Below are 16,186 nucleotides of genomic sequence, written 5' to 3'. Positions count from 1 at the left end.
TAATCCCCAGGGAAAAAAAAAATATTCTGGCACCATGATTACTATTTTGTCCTTGTTTCATTGCCCAGGAATGGAACCTGGGGGTGTTTTGATGAACGCCTAAAAATGTTGTCTGGTTTCACTGCACATTCATTCCCTCTCTGCCTCCCCTTCCCCTACCCAACCCTGTGCTGCCCTACGAACTCCCACTCCAGTTTTCTGTAGATGAGCACCATGCATCATCTCCAACAGAAACAATACTTTAAGAGAATTATGCTTCAGCCACCAATAGTCACAGAGAAGTGTCCAAGAGAGGGTCATGAGACTCTTGACAAAATTAGGACCATATCCTGCATTTAGGATATGGGCAATAAACCCCACCTATTCTGTCCTGATCCTTTAAGGTGAAACCCAGAGCTTCATCTCACCATGAGGGAACCATTCTCTTATTTTCCATTTTATATCTTTGTCAAAATGTTATCACTTTACTCGTCTATCTCTTTCCTAGGGAAATCATTCTGTGAGTTCAGGCATCTTAAGATTAGCCAGCTTCTCCTCACAACCAGTTTGAAGTTTGTTTCTCAACCCTCATTCCATCCAATTATTCCTAGTTACGCTCTTCTGGCGGAACATAAATTCTCCTTTTCTTCAGTCACACTCCAGCCTTTACTTTATGGACTTCCTCAGACACTTACACACTACTCCCATATTTCTACAGTTAGATTAAATGTTTTCTTATAAAGCAATCCTTTCAGTTGCTTGGCATGATTATTCCAGTTGTCTCTCAGACCTTTCCTCCCTGATCAATATCCAAACACCAGGACGGCCCAGGATTGTGCTATGACAAGGACAACAGGTCAAGAACCTAGAGAATTTGATTCTTTTTATATCCCTTTCTCAAAAGTTCTGCCATCTGATTTGCTACTCATGAGCTGCAAACAACTTCCTTTCAGACCTGATCCTCACCAGTGTCAAACAGTTTTCCTCTGACTTTCTTGATAAATCTTTAAATTGCAATAGGAACCAAAAGAGTCAGGTAAAGAGAAAGAGGTGAGCAGGAACCCGCCACCAAACTTGGTATGCCAAGATATTTTAATGAGGATGTGACCATCAGCCTTTACATTCTCAAACCAGTAGATGTAAGCCAGCCTGGCATGTTAGGATTTCTTTAATTGCTGGTACACAGGTGAGACCTTCCCTTTCTCTGGATTAAAACAACTTCCACCATTCATGCCCTATGGAAACAGGAACACAATATCCCAGCTGCAGTGCTCACACCAGGACCTCTCCAAGCCTGCAGGGCACACTCAGCACCCTCAGCTTTAATGGCATGACACAGAATCCACAGCACGCTCCAGATCAACTCACCACAAATATAGCATCAACAAAGCACTTTTAAACAAAGGAGAGGGTGTCATCCTACCAGAAACGGGAAAAGCAGAAACCACAAACACAGAGCAGTGAGCCCCAAGGACTGCAGTAGACACCCACAGTTGCACTTACTCCCTGCAGCACTTGCAGGGCAGCAACAGTGCTGCATGGGCTCTTTGAGACACTTCAGACACAGAAACAAGCTGATTTTCAGAGGCACCTCTGCCTGATGTCCCACCTAAGTCCATTGGGGACGAGTGTGCTCAACTCAGGGCTTAAAAAAAATACACAAACACGAACCAGTAAACTCCTACTGGATTGGTGGAAGCAGATGCTTATTGGGATAACAAAAGCAAGAACCAAGCACAAGTTAAACTTCCTTCCTGACCACGGAGGTGGCAAAATGCTTCTCCAGCTCCCTCCCTGCTCGGAGGATAAACACCACAGCGATCAAGGCATCACCGCCTCCTTCCCTCCGGCAGAGAGCACTCCAGGACACAACATCACTGCTGTCCCCTGGCCCTGGGACTCTGAAAGAGCCAAACTTCTGCCTTTAGCTCTGCTCTCCAGACAGTGGGTATCAGACTTCAGGGGCAGAAGGCCAGAAGGCGAGGGTGCCCTGAGTGCCCTGGCCCCTCATCCGCCAAACCTGCCCTGCTCAGGTTTCCGCAGCGCTCTCCTAATGAGGGTGCTGCTCAGGCGGCTCTTAATGAGGAGCTAATCTGAACCACCTGTTGAGAAATCCCCCGCAGGATCAGGAGCCCATGGAGCAGTTACATCTCCAACTCAAGCAGCAGCCAGGAGAAAGAGGTCACCTGCACAGGCTGAGGTTTTAACCCCCAGGCTCGCCGGATGCCCACCCCGGCTTGAGAAACAAGCCATCAGACACGCTGGCACCTTCCCTGGCTGCCCCATGGCAGGGATGGCTGCCCCATGCTGCTGGGGAGCAACACAAGCATCACCATTCCCACTGGCTGGCTCCCTGTGTCCCGGCACAGCGGGTGCCAGGAGGGCCCCCTGCTCACTGGAAACGTTTCACTGGCCCACAGGCAGCAATTAACAGCCCTCTGCTGCTGCAGACCTGGAGCACCTGCGGTACTGATTAGCATCATTCAGGCTCCATGTGTTTCCCACTCCCCTCCTCCTCTGGGATTTCTGCTGCCTGTGAACAAACACGTGTCCCTGTGCTTCCTGCATGGTGGGCTTTGCAGAGAGCAATTCTGGCCCCAAACTGACCATTGCTGGGGTCTTATTTTCCTCTTGGCAGGCTTTTATCTGCAGCACGATGAGAGGTTCTTCCTTCCTTTTATTCATCTGTTTCTAAGTAATTACATTTATTGCACAGGGACCTGTACTTTCTCCTTTGTTTTGGGGGAACCCCTGACTCTAGCTCACATGGCATATTCCCTGCAGCCTAATTTCCCAGGGTTTGACAAAACACCAGGTAAAGACGTTTCCATTACATCTACAGCGAGAGATTATGCCCCAGCCTGATAGAATTGAGACAATTTTTTCCTCTGAAGCTAATCTGGCGTTGTCTGACCGATTGCTCTGGGTAGCAGTTGCCAGTTCAAAGACCCCCCATCTCCACGGCCCCGTGTCCCCGCCTGTGCCGGTGTGACTCTTAGGGGCTGTGTGGTGAACTGGATCGGAAAACTGATCTATGTTAAAAATAACCCCGACTAAAGAAAAAGGTTATATTTAACTCCAGTCATTTTCCTGGGTCTGGTTCACTGCACAGACCCTCAAGCAGCAGCAGTGTTGTTGCACTGATGGGGTAGAGAGGAGATGAGGGTGAGGAGGCACAGAAAGCACTGTTTGAGCCCACAAGGCTGCAGTTTGATAAGCATTTCTTTAAGTAGCCTAAATTGTGACTTCCATTTCCAGCTGACCCCCTCCTAGCTCAGCTCCATACTGCATCAGTCATTCTCTCCCTCGGCGCTATCTACACCCTCATGTGTTTGCAGCCTCACGTTTTCCCCTTGGCTGAATTTCTGTCATTTCCCTTTGTAAGCCGGTTCTTCTAGCCCTCTCATCCTTCTTCAACTTTTCTTTGAACTGCCTCGAATGTGCCAGCACTTTCATTGAAGTGGAATTCCCCAGACTGAGCGCAGATTTCCATATGCAGCTGCAGCGGGGTCTGCGGCGAGGCCGGCTACCTCTGCGATCCAGAGGGCAGCACCTCCCTGCTCGCCATAGAAACCCCGGGTGTCAGCCTGCCTTTGACGGGCATTACCACCCATCTCTCTTTCAGCACAGGCACTTTCAAGCGACTCCTTCCCACTGAATGGCGATGCTGCGGTTTATTTCTTCCCCCAGGAGGCATCTGCTCTCGCCTCCCTCCGTCGTCCTCCCCCTCGCACCCCCCCTCACCTCCTGCTTGATTGGTTTGATGGGCTGATGGTCAGACATCCACCTGGGAGAAAACTCTGTCCGCTGCAGACGCTTCTCCTGAAACAGGGTTGAGAATTGAGGGAAGGAAAAAGAGAGTGGAGGAAATTAGGGCACATCGGTGACACTGGCAGGAGAAACTCTGAGGGCTAGAAGTGACCATGAAATCCCTATTAGCTTTACAAGGGTAGCAAACAAGGAAACTGAACTCAATCCAAGAACATCACGCTGACTGCAGAGCCTGTTTTACAAAGCATCTAGCCAAAGGATTCCTTTCCAGATCTGTCCCACCTGGAAACATTCAGCTGACGGACAACCCTTCAGAGTTTTGGGGCTCTGACTCAAAGCAGACTTTGCTAGGATAGCTAAGCAGCCAGTGCCCCTTCAGAAGAGCCAGCAGAGAAAGGGCAGTAAAAGTGGAATGACAGGCAGTTTGCATAGAAAAGCCAGGCTGTAAATCGCAGCAGTTCAAAAGCACAGAGATCCCCTGCTAGCAGGAAAGGGCAACAGAACATGGCTGAAGACAGTAACCCCTTCAGCCACCCTACCTACACTGCTGTGCAATCACCAACCAGATCCTCAAGCACAATTCCAGCACTGCCACTGCATGGGGGAGAGTCTTCCCCCCATCCACAAGCTCAACAACCCCAACATCCATGACACTTGCAGGCTGTAGGTGCAGGGAGCAGAACGGGCTGACAGGCTGCTTGGATTTACCTCTCCTTCACTCAGCAAGCATCCATGCTCTTGGAAGTGGTCAAAGAGAGGTAAACAGGATGTCATGTCTCCTCACCTTCTGTGCAATCATGTTGCAGATCTCCGGCAGGAAGTCTTCACTCAAGAGTTTGTAGAGCTGCCTCTCTCTAAGGGAAGTCCTCTCTCTGAAGCTCTCTGTGACCTGCCTCCACTCCTCTTCCGTCTGGCACAGCAACCACCATGTCCCACGGCCAGGCCCTTGGGACCCTTCAAAAACATGAAAGGATGTTATCTCCACAGCAGTTATGACTAACAGCTCCTCTCAATCCCTTCTCTTCTCTCCCCAGGGCTCAGGAAGAGCAAAAGACACTGGCAATGGCCACTGTTATGGAAAACATTCAATTTGCTACACACCCAAAGCTCTCTTCATGCACCAGAAGCACTGCTGCCTCTGAGAGTGATGCCAAGATAGAGAGGAAGTACTCAAGTGAAGAAATAATGGTGCCACATGGCAACACACAGGTAGTGTGACATCCCTGTAGAAAGCCCACATTCCAGTCATTGCAGACTGGAGAAAATAATTTAATTTGTTTTTTGTAATGGCGGCTGTCAGCCAAAGCAGGACATAGGGAACTGCAAATGTCTGATTTAGTCTGGCAGCAGAATAAAGTCATCAAAAAATAATGTAATTTGAAATAAGCTTTTTTTTTTTTTTTTAAATACTGCAAACCATTTCTACAGTGAAAAAAAAATCCTCCTGCTCCCTGCAAATGAAATATTTTGTTTGCAGGCACTTGAAAGAGCAGAAGAGGAAGCGAAGGACAGGGTTCATCAGGCTGCCAGATGAGGGGGAAGTTCCAAAAGTTCACATCACATCCCTGCTCGATCCAGAGTGGGATTGAAGCAGATCACCCACTGCTCTGAAGCATGTCCCAACCACCAAGACACTTTGAGAGCTGTTCCACCTTGTGTGAAACATTTGAATATTAATTGTGAAGGAAGGCCTCTCTTGCATTGTGGTTGGAACACCCACCTGGAGATAGGGAATGTGGTTCCTGCTCCACAAATGTTTACACAGAGCAAGGAAGCCTCATGGGTTGCAACTTGTATGCTTTTGCCCCAGGATGCTCTCTGAGCAGAAAAAGGTTGTTGCCTTCCTTTTTATTTTGCTTTTTTTTTTTGGAGAGGGGAAAGTTTTGGATCAAACACCTTCAGGCTGAGAGGATCAAACACCTTCAGGCTGAGGGGCTCTCAGCTCCCTCCAGACTTTTCTAGGGCTCCCAGAAAGAAAGCAATGGTCATCAGCACCACTGGCAAATGTCATGCACCTTCTGAACACATTCTCAAGCAAACTAACAGTGAAAAACAAAAAGAAGTAAGAAACCTGAACCTGACTCTGGGCCCTTTGTGGATCTGAGCTGCGAGTGGCTCCGACATGCAAGCTGTCAGGTTGTCTTAGGAAAGCTGGAAAGCTGCAGGCTCCCTCCAGCACCTGCCCTCTGTCAGGTGCCTGGGCTGCAGTGGCAGTGGCACAGAGTTTCAGCTCTGTGAATGCACTGGGGACTGGTAACTGAGACAGCAAAGGTCCAGCCATGTGCTGGCTCTGCTGCTCTGGCTACACAAAGCCATCCATCCCTTGCCCACGTGCAGCAGGGAGCTTACCTGCATCCTGCCCCCAAAGCCTGCATCCTTGTTTCTCATTCCCTTGCCAGCTGCCCGTGGACAACTCATTTCAATAGCAAACAGGACTGAGGCACTGCTTTGTGCCAGCAGAAGATTACTCTGCAGCTGAAGTGACACAATTTGCTGGAAGACAATGATCTGATAAAATCCCCAGCGCCCCACGCGCATCGCTCTGGCTCTGCCGCCCGGCTCCGGAGAAGCCGGAGTGGCCGCCAGGAAATCTGAAGACAAAGAGCAAATGGAAGGAGGCATGGGAAAGACAATGCCACCCTTGCCTTTTATTGTGAGGCAACAGGCAGGCTGAGTCCCTGGGTTTTGTGGAAGCCAGTGGATACACATGTATGACAAATGAGTCCCAGCTCCCTTGAACTCACTTTCACATCATGCTGCTAACTCGCTTTTTGCCTCGTTAACCCTTAGCTGGGTACCCCCAAAGACATCATTTACCACTCTCAGCCACCTAATGGCCACGAGGAAGGAAAAGTGAGAGGATCAGAAAGGTTTTTCCTTCCCTGTCTTAGCATCACTGACTCCATCTCTTCCCCATCTGAAAAAACACACCTGCTAACAAGAGGGGTGTGTTTTTACCTTACCCCTGGGGGACTGAGGACCATTCACAGCCTGCTTTTTTAGGTGAGCCCTTGAATTCCAGTGTATCCCAGCAGGTTAAGTTTCTTCATCCCAAACCCAGCCATGACAAAATAGAAAGCCTGCAGGTGCCCAGGCTCCCAAATGCCAGGCAGTCTGTAACACAAACCCCTCCTTTCCAAACTTGGCACCAACAACCAGCAGAAGGACTCTCCTGAGAAAGGGTGGGTTGTCTTTCAGGCATCTCTCTGGGTTTTGATAATTTAAGAGCCTTATCAGCAGGTGGTATCAACCCCAATACTGCAAAATCTCTTTACCATTTCTTATCTGAGTCTCGTGGATAAGCAAGCTTTCTTCTGCCTTCTCCCTACCAAAAAAAGAAAGAGAAGGAATGATACAATAAGTACATTACTTCACATCACTGAAATGCAGCTGTTTCTGAGAAGAAAAATAGGGAACACCGCAATTATTCACTGCAGAGCAAAACCATGAAAAGAACACTGCAGAACACACATTTGATACATATTTTACGTACATATTTATCATAGCTTTGTAAAGATTTTGTAAGTGCAGGGTGCAGGATGAAGTTTGGCAAGTACAGTATCTCAGTTCTTAAGGGAAGCATCCCAAAATCTATATGGACTCTATAGTGGCCAGGATTTTTGGCTTCAAGCCACACAATGCAAGTATTCTTTATCAGGAGCAAATTCCCTAGCACTGCATGGTGGAACTGCATTTGAAGAGAGGTGGGTGGAAGAGTGATGCTCACTGTTTCACCAAACTTCCAGCTCAGTCAGAATTCGCTTTGGAGAGTAATCAAAGCATCCACCAAGTCTGAACTTGCTTCACTTCTGAACTGCATTGAAATGATGGCTGCATGGTATATACATACTTATTGGGGGAACCCCAGAAATACATTATACTTCCCTCTGGGAATGTATGTATTTTATGTCTGTTGCAGGAAGAGCCCTTCCATACCTCAGCAAATTTTCCTCCAGTAGTTTTTTCCGCTTTGGAGGTCGCCCTCGTCTCTTGCCCGTTTTCCCAGGAACATTTGGGGTGTTTGTCTGCCCCCCACATCCCCTGAAAAATGGCAAAACCACCATGAAATATCTGCCAAGCAAGGCAACCGAGGCTGGCAGGATGGGAGAAGGGCACGGAAATTGGAACAGCTGCTAGGACCCCAACCAAAGGAGGGATTAAATCAGAGCAGCAACAGGACGGGGAGGGGAGAGGAGGCATTCCCACTGGCTGGGAGCCTGATCTGGGAGCCGGAACGGTGCGGGGCAGACAGGCAGGAATGCGGTGGGGCAGGCAGCATCGCTCCCACAGCAGGCTCTGCCGGTGCCACAAAGGCTGCAGGACACAATGCATGGCGCGGGGCAGCTCCCAGTCTGCTTGGCAACTCCGGTCCCGCCCGCGCTGCCCCTCTCCAGGCCCCGCTCCCCCCGGCACAACAGCAGTCAGGCGGAGCCCCCTCCAGCCGGGCTGGCTGGGCTGTGCCCCCCTTGCCCCTGCACCCAGGCACGGGAGGGGGTGTTTGTGAGGCTGTTACCTGTCTGCAGCCAGCTCTCCGTTGCTTTTGCCCTGCACCGGGTCCTCCTTGTACATCCTGGTGCCGTAGAAGTACCAGTACAGGGCACCGCTGCTGTCCTCGCCCAGCGGCTCCACGCGGAGGCTGTCGGCGTCCAAGCCCTGCGCCCACCGGGAGCCCCCCGCCAGACGGTGACAAGTTGAAAAGCGGCCACATTGTCACACAAAACATGATGACACCCCTCCGTAAACACCTCCCTCCCTCATTCCCTCCCTCCCACCATGCCACAGCAGCAGTACAGCTGCTCCTCCCGGCCGAGCTGGGAAAATGTTACTCCAGGGGGAAGATGACGTTCTCTCTCTGTCCAGGGAGGGATTTAGATTGGCATCTCTAATTTGAATGGCCTCTCTCGTTTTAACATTTCATCTCTGGTGCTCCTGACAGGGAAGGTCTAATTAGTGCTGGCGACAGTCACGCACAGCCCTGAGAAGCTCCCTCCCCCCTCCCCTGCTCTACCCTCCCCCAGCTCCCCCAGTATACTTCATCCCCATCCTTTCATCTCACAGCATCCCTCACCAAGGCAGCAGTCTCTACTCTCACAGCCCTGCCATTACCATTAAAACATCTCCAAATTCACTCTGTGCAGAAAGAGTAACCAGTGAAGCCAACTTTCTTAGCGACTCCCATGTTATGAATACATCCACATGGGACAAGGCTCCAAGTTCTGAGAAGGCAGAGGAGGCCAAAGGGAACTGCTGACCCACTGTGACCCCTTCTCATCCCAGGAAGATTCTGATCTGGCCCAGCTTCAGTTTCCCTCATCCCTGCTGCCCAAAGCACCTTGAGGAGGTCGAAGACATCGTCGGCGTCGAGGCGGTAGTCGCAGAGGCGGTGCAGGATCTCCACCCGCGTGCGCAGGGGCAGCTCCTGGAAAGTGCACTCCCTCAAAGGGTTGGGCTTCCCTTCCTCCAGCTCCCAGCGGTAGTTGATGATGTCCTCCAGGTAGCTGTGAAACGTCTGGGATCTAACCAAGGAAGAAAGAAATCTCACACACTTACTGTAGTTTGCCGTGTCCAGAAACACCTGGTGCAGCAAGCAACTGCAACCAACACAACGCAGAGACAGAGAGCACCTGAAGGAAAACTGTTGGGTATGGCTGGGTGCAGCTCTTTCATTCACATTCCCAAAACACAGCAATCTCATTGCAACATCACAGGATGTCATATCACAGACAGCTTTTCATACACAAACTGTTATTTCTTTCTAAGAATGAGCCAAACATGGTAGCAACTAATCTCCTTTCCAACCCAATGGGCAGTGCCTTGTGCTAGCATCAACAGCCACCCTTAACTAAAATGGGGTGCAACAAAATTTGAGTCTGCTCGCCTTCCAACTCTTCCCATTTGATGTGGAGACAATTTTCTTCTGATTTCCCTTTGCCCTTCACATCTGTCATTGCCAAGCCCTGCTCTTCTCTAGTTCTAAAGAAGTTTTCATGCCCTGGTTTAGTGGCTTGAGACTTTGCATAGCGGATTGCTTCCTCCCCACTTTGCTGCTGTATGCTTCCCATATTCCTGATGTGGTCCCTGGCCTCCTCTCCCTCCATCCCACAGGTGTTGCCACTTTCTTCCTCCATTGGTGGCTCTGGCAGGACATCTGTACAGCCCACCTCACACACGTGGCTTGGACGCTGCCACACAAGGCTCATCCCCAACAGGAGTGCACCTCCCAAAAAGGAGTCAGTACAGAGGACTGCCCCGTCTGTACTCTTCCAGATCATCAAGATGAACACTTGAGCTCTTCATCAACATTACTATTAAAGTGATCTTTCTAATTTTCTAGCTGGGTCACATTAAGTCCTACTTTCACTGCCAGCAGTACATCATAAAACCCAAGGAAGCAGATATTTCTCAGCCTCATCTTGCACTGAGAGTGAATGTCCCTACACGACACATTTAAGACCACTGATGGACCTTAAGGCTAAAAGAACTCCTGTCTATATTTCAATGACACTTAAGCCTTTACTCTGAATGCTCAAAATTTCAGGGGAAGGAATTTCAGGAAATGGTGCCATGTCCCTAAATAGAAAACTTTCTGAAGATCTGTCCATATGACTTTGAGTCCTGAGGGTTGCCAGGCTCACTCAGCCTGCTCGAGTTGTGTACCCTGAGCACAGCAAAAGGGGACCCCCCCATGCCCCAGCCATTCTTGCACACACGGGAAGTCCATATGCCAGCAAGAACACCACTGGGTACACATTCCCACCAGCTCTCAAAAAGGCAGCTCCACTTGATAGGTTTTTGGCACAAGCAGATTACTCTATATGATTAATGGAACGGCGCCAGCACTACAGAATTGCATTTCCCTGAGAAATTGCTAACTTCTACAAAAGCCATTATATTTTAACAAAGAGGTGGAGGAGTGTGATCCAGCTGAAGAAAGATCATTAAAAGTCAACAAGAAGTTAGCTATTAGACAGGGGTCTTCACACATTTGGTAAAGACCAGACTTCTTTGCAAGGACCATGACTGGACAGTGACTGAAAGAATGAAGGAACAGATGCCTCAAGCCATGTCCACCTGGCAGCATTTCCCTTCCTCCTGGGGTAGAGAGAAGAGCAGATCACCCTGCAGATCTCTCCTCACCAGCCTGCTTCTTTCTGACGTCAAATGCAAGCTGACCTCCCAGAGATATCTGCTCTCACTGCACCACAGTTACCAGCCCTCTGGTTGTATTTAACAACAGATGCTTGAGTGTACCTGCACCTAGTGCCCTCTGCAACCTGGAGTTTGCTCCACCTGCATGACACAAGCAAAGCATCAGTGTTCCCAAATATCATTGTTTCACTAATATCAGCAATCACGCAAATATAACTTGGAACAGGCCCCCATGCTGACAAAGTTCAGTCAGAAAGGGAGGACTGACATCTATTAAATGCCTCAGAACTGCCTCAAGTAGTAATTTTAGGGTGAAAACTACAGCAAACATCCTTTTTTAAGTGAGGTATTCAGTACACAGTACACCTACCTGAAGTAGATATGCATTCCTGCATTGTCTTTTTCAAATATCCCAAGACCTAAACTCTAGCAAGAACTTTGATTTGAGAAAGAGGGCAATAGTAGATTCCCTTTACAGACTTTTTAAGAGTGGTATTTGATAACGTATCTTAAATGTCTGATATTTACAGAAGCCATTAGATTAAAACAAAGAAAAGAAAGAGAGAAAGAGAGAAAGAGAGAAAGAAAGAAAGAAAGAAAGAAAGCTTTGATTTTCTACCCAGAACAAAAACAATGACCAGAACATCTTTTCCTGAAAGCAGTAAAGCATCACTTGTATTTGGATGCTTAGTCCAGAACCAGAAGGCAAATGATTGTAAGCTCTCAGACAGCATTCGAGTTCCAGCCCCACAACTTCAGTTTTTCAACTCTGCCAGAGCTCAAGGCAGAAGATTATTTCATCAAATCTAATACAGAGGTTCTGGCTATTTCCAACAAAATGGACTGAAAAAGAAGTTTCCCTCAGATCCTAAATAACTAGTAGATGAAAAGGATTGCCAGGAAGAAACCACAAAAGTAAAAGGGTTCTATCTACTCCTATTATTTTTTCTACCTCAAAAAAAGCAGGAAGGCATGGCTCAGACAGATACTTTTACCACTTGCACGAGTTCACTTATCTTGCTCTATCATTTTGGCTGCTCTCAAAGAAAACTGATCCAGGAAGCCGTTTAATTCCAGAAGATCATTTGAAATCTTTGCCTATGTAACTCTCCTTCCCCCTAGGGATTGGCTCTGTTGATTTAACCAATTTGGTTTTAGTTTGACTTTCACATAAGTGGCTAACACTAGAAATTTCCGCCGTCCACCCAGCGTTCAGTGCATTACAAGCTCTGTTCTTAAAGAGTACTTTTGAGCTCCTACCCCCATCAATTTTCAAAGACAGCTACTGTGCATTTGTCGCTTTGAATAAGGATAGAAATAAGAACCAGAGATGGGAAACAGATGTCTCAAGGCATTCCCAATCACTCTCAATCTTACCCAATTTATATTTTCCTTCTTAATGGGAACTGACCTTTTTTCTCCAGATAAATGTATGGTGCTCGTCTTCCCCCTGTCTGCCACACCTACAGTTAGTTTCACTTACCCCATCTCTTATATTTCACTTTTTAAAAGTTTCTGCAACAGCTCTCTTGGTTTGGAGAAGAAAATCTGCAGGGAGGACAGCAATCTATGAGAACCCTGCCCTTGGGGTTCTTCCCTGCTCAAAGCAGAAATGCCCAGGAATAACTGTCTAGAATTATCTATAAAATTAAAACCCAAGAATCAGAAAGACTGGATCCAGGAATGGAATTACCTGGATACAGTCTGTTAAATACCCTTCTTTCAAGCTCAGCAGTAGGACACCAATACACTTGAAAGTCCTACAGAGTCTCTGCTGCAGCTGAGAACCTCCAAAGTCTCTTTTGTAAGTGGGAAGAGGACAGGAAGGAAATCACTGAGCTGAGGAGACAGATGTATCTCTTCTCCAGAGGTTCTCAGCATCACTGAAATGTGTAAAAACACTCAGCAAGTGGAGGCAGTGTTAGGTCAGTCATGTCTTTTTCTCTACAAACTGGAGTGTTCCCAAGGAGGTTGAAGTGGTACATGGGCACATTCTGTCTCAGGGCATCTATCCAAAGAAAAACCAACCCTCTTCTGAAAGTAAATTGGGAATCTTAGAAACAATTTACAAGAAAAGTGTGAGACCATGGGCCACAACTCTCACCACCACTCCACCACTTCCTGATGTACAGCAGATGCATCTTCCACACAGCCCAGTAACCAAGGAAAAGCACTGCAGAAACCAGCTACAACAGATCAGAAAAGGTACCTCGAAGAACTCTGCAACTTCTCCCATGCCAACTTGACTGGCACCATTAATATTTCATAAAACAGATAAACTGTCCCTCACTTGTCAAAACATCCCTTTCTTTGCAGTTGCCCCCTGATGTGCAAAGCAATCTGGATAGCTGTAGTGGGGCAGTGGTGGAATGGTACATGCATATCCATGTGGTACATCCCACGTGGATGCAATGATTTTAAGAGCCCAGTGCAATTCTTAGTCTTACCCCTGGCTACACTCTGAAACCACAGGGCTGTTGTCAGAGGTCCCTATCTTTTGTTGCAAAGATTAGAAAGGAGGTCGAAGCTGAATTGCAACTGTGGTTGAAAGTTTTAATCGTATGTTGCATATACAAAGAGAAATCTGGGGCACAGGGAAGGACACGACCCAGCACATCTGTGTCAAAGGGGAGGAACAGCGTCAGAAAATCCACAAGAGTACCACCGAGGCTGCAGCTCAAGTTGCCTGTGATCTTTAGTAGCAGCTGCAAAAAAATCAGGGCATAAAGAAGATGGAGCAAGTTGAGGGAGGGGCTGCTCTCCACCATGGGTATCAGCGCCCAGAGCAGCCAGAGAAATGATCCAGCCCTGACAGCTCAGCGCCGCAGCCCGGCCATCTGCTGCCCGGCTGCCTCCCAAAGAGGGAGGTTTCTCTGTGCTCCAGAGAGGGGAGCTGAGGACTCCTCCCCCTGCCTGGCAATCCAAGTGTTTTCCCCTGCTCAAAGGAGAGGCAACCCTTCCCATCTCCCCGGCTTTGAACGCGTGGGGTCATGCTCTGCTGTCAGGAAAAAGAAGCTTGGTCACCGTGCCCGGCTTCCTAGAGGGGCTCCTTTGGAGACCTCAGCAACAGAGGGTGAGAATTTCACAGAGCTGATGGGATACATGGAAAAATTTGGTTGGAGCTTCTGGTGTGCATGCTTGGCAGGGAACAGCTGCACCTAGAGACCCCAGCCCCACAGGGACTCTGGAGGAGCAAACTCAATGTGAAATTCCTTCCGAGCAAATTGGGGCTGTAATTATGTGTACAGACACACAATGCTTATTTTTTTTTTTATCCTCATGCCCAAAGGAAGCGGAGTCACTTGTGCTTTTAGTTTTAAAGACTCCAAAGTAAATCAAATCTTGGCTGGAAAACTGTAAACAAAATCAAGCCAAACAAACAAAAGCTAAACCAAACACTGATTCAGTAAGAGAGTCCCCGTGTCAATCTGTGCTTCCTGCAGGCAGCATGCCATGGCCCAAGTGTGGAATTACTGTCACAGCACATTGCCCTATCTGGTCTACTGCTGCCAATTTTTTTACAAGACCTCCCCCCACACACATCTCTAAAAAAAACCCCTAAAACCCACCCCTCACAAAATCTCTGGTCCTATGGGAGCAAATATTGGATAAAAGGAAACATTAGGGTAAGGAGTTGAAATACCAGAGACAAAAATTCACCAATGATGTTTGGACACTGCTGGCACACACAAATAAGCCTTCTGAAAGTTTAGATGCCAAATAATTGCCTAGACCCACTAGCTAGAATATCTATCATGCTGACAGTGTTTTAAGTCTCTTGTTTCATTTAATTTACAAAATGCAATGGAAGAGTAAATACTGGCAAGCTCTTGAGCTAAAACTGCTGGGAAAATGCAAGGCTGACCTGCATCTAATCCCAGACAGTATATTGTTCTTGAGATTAACACCAAGAACCCTGACAAAACCAGAGGATGACAGAGAGCAGGGACAACAACAGACCTCTTCCAACTCCTGTCCAAGAGTTGTATGCGGGATGAACATGGAAAAGAAGACTGGGAGAGCTCAGCCTTTCTACCAAAGACCATTTAAAGATAAATGTAATTACTCTTGAAGTTCCTATTACAGAGTTAGCCACTAAGGGAAATAATAGAGGTGATACTACTGTCCAGTAAAGGCTTTAAAAGCTAAAAAAGACTCAAATGCATTCAGTCACTGAGCACAAGTGTGGATTTTAGGAGGTTCTCAGTACTAAATGAAAAAAGACTTCTTGGCCATCTAATTCACAGCACACAAGAGAACTGCCTTTGCCTCTGTGATCTCTCCAGTTAAAAAAAAAGAAAAACCACAAAAATCTAGGTCTTACCAGAACAGACGTTTTATAATGGAATTAATTTTATGGACTGAAGATATTTCACCTTATGGGCTGGCATCTTTTAAGTTCTGAATTGGCAAAAATGCACCAGCTTGGTGTTGGGAGTCACTCAGGTGTTAATGAGAGCATTAACTGACAGATGGCATTCAAGATATTTCTCGCCTCTCCAATGAAGACAGCTTCTTTGCTACAGCAGAGATCAGGAAAGCTTAATTCTTAACAAGCATACAATGCTTTGGCACAAAGGCAAGCCCTCTGGAAGGGAATGGGAAGGATTCAGGGTTTGCTGGGATGACCTTAGTCAAACATCATTAACAGGGTCAGGAGAAGCAAAGCCTATTTCAGAAGAAAAAAAATAATGTAAGGGCCCCCATGATCAATCTATCGTGGCTTGTCAGAAAGAGAAAGCTTAGGCTGACCTTAGAAGCAATATGAGTTACTACTACCAGCCTGACCTTGAGCTCTCATGTAACAATGGAGACCTTTTTTTACTGTATTAATGAGCTTTCTTATCTGAGGTGGGGGAGGAAGCTTCATGGACCAGCTTGTACTTCACCTTCAATTTACCCTACTGAGAAACGAAGTCAAGTATGATGCAGGGGGAAAGAGATACTACCCCATCCTCCAGGGGGAGAAGAGTGTTGGAGAGGAATCCTTGCAAGCCCTCTGTGTGCAGCTGGCTCAGGAGGTGTGCAAGCCAACAGGGAGCACATATTGCTCAGAGCAGGGGCCAAATTGTCATCAGGGTGACCAAACTGCCTGACCCCAAGGGCTGCGAGCACCCTGAAGGCTCTCTGCACAGAACATCCCCTGCAGCAGAGCAAAATCACCAAGGAGATCCAGGAGTCATGACCTTGGGCTTTAACAGCCACGTTGAGCAGTGCCACTAGCTGCACCACTGATGGGGACAGACTTCAAAAATTCCAGCCAAGGACAGTCTAGAGAGAGCAGAAA

The 16,186-nt window shown here is 47.7% G+C and overlaps 1 protein-coding gene across 2 annotated transcripts in view; it reads right to left on the bottom strand.

Annotated features, from left to right (window-relative positions):
• LOC121362730 (cat eye syndrome critical region protein 2) overlaps window positions 1-16,186 on the bottom strand; it is a 94,371-nt gene that overhangs the window by 15,843 nt on the left and 62,342 nt on the right. Inside the window, exons 3-8 of one of the 2 annotated variants that reach the window (XM_041484499.1) lie at window positions 9,083-9,266; window positions 8,264-8,403; window positions 7,687-7,791; window positions 7,026-7,075; window positions 4,535-4,704; window positions 3,724-3,801 (exon numbers count right to left, since the gene is read on the bottom strand). In XM_041484499.1, the coding sequence (XP_041340433.1) occupies window positions 3,724-3,801; window positions 4,535-4,704; window positions 7,026-7,075; window positions 7,687-7,791; window positions 8,264-8,403; window positions 9,083-9,266 (727 nt within the window). The remainder of the gene's footprint in view (window positions 1-3,723; window positions 3,802-4,534; window positions 4,705-7,025; window positions 7,076-7,686; window positions 7,792-8,263; window positions 8,404-9,082; window positions 9,267-16,186) is intronic. The other variant, XM_041484500.1, reaches the window with a different exon arrangement.

The sequence above is a fragment of the Pyrgilauda ruficollis genome, unplaced genomic scaffold (assembly GCF_017590135.1).
Source record: "Pyrgilauda ruficollis isolate IOZ18807 unplaced genomic scaffold, ASM1759013v1 scaffold66, whole genome shotgun sequence".
Classification (NCBI taxonomy): Eukaryota; Metazoa; Chordata; class Aves; order Passeriformes; family Passeridae; genus Pyrgilauda; species Pyrgilauda ruficollis.
The sequence above is the reverse complement of the archived record's forward strand: the minus strand, read 5'-3'. Positions and strand labels throughout refer to the sequence as shown.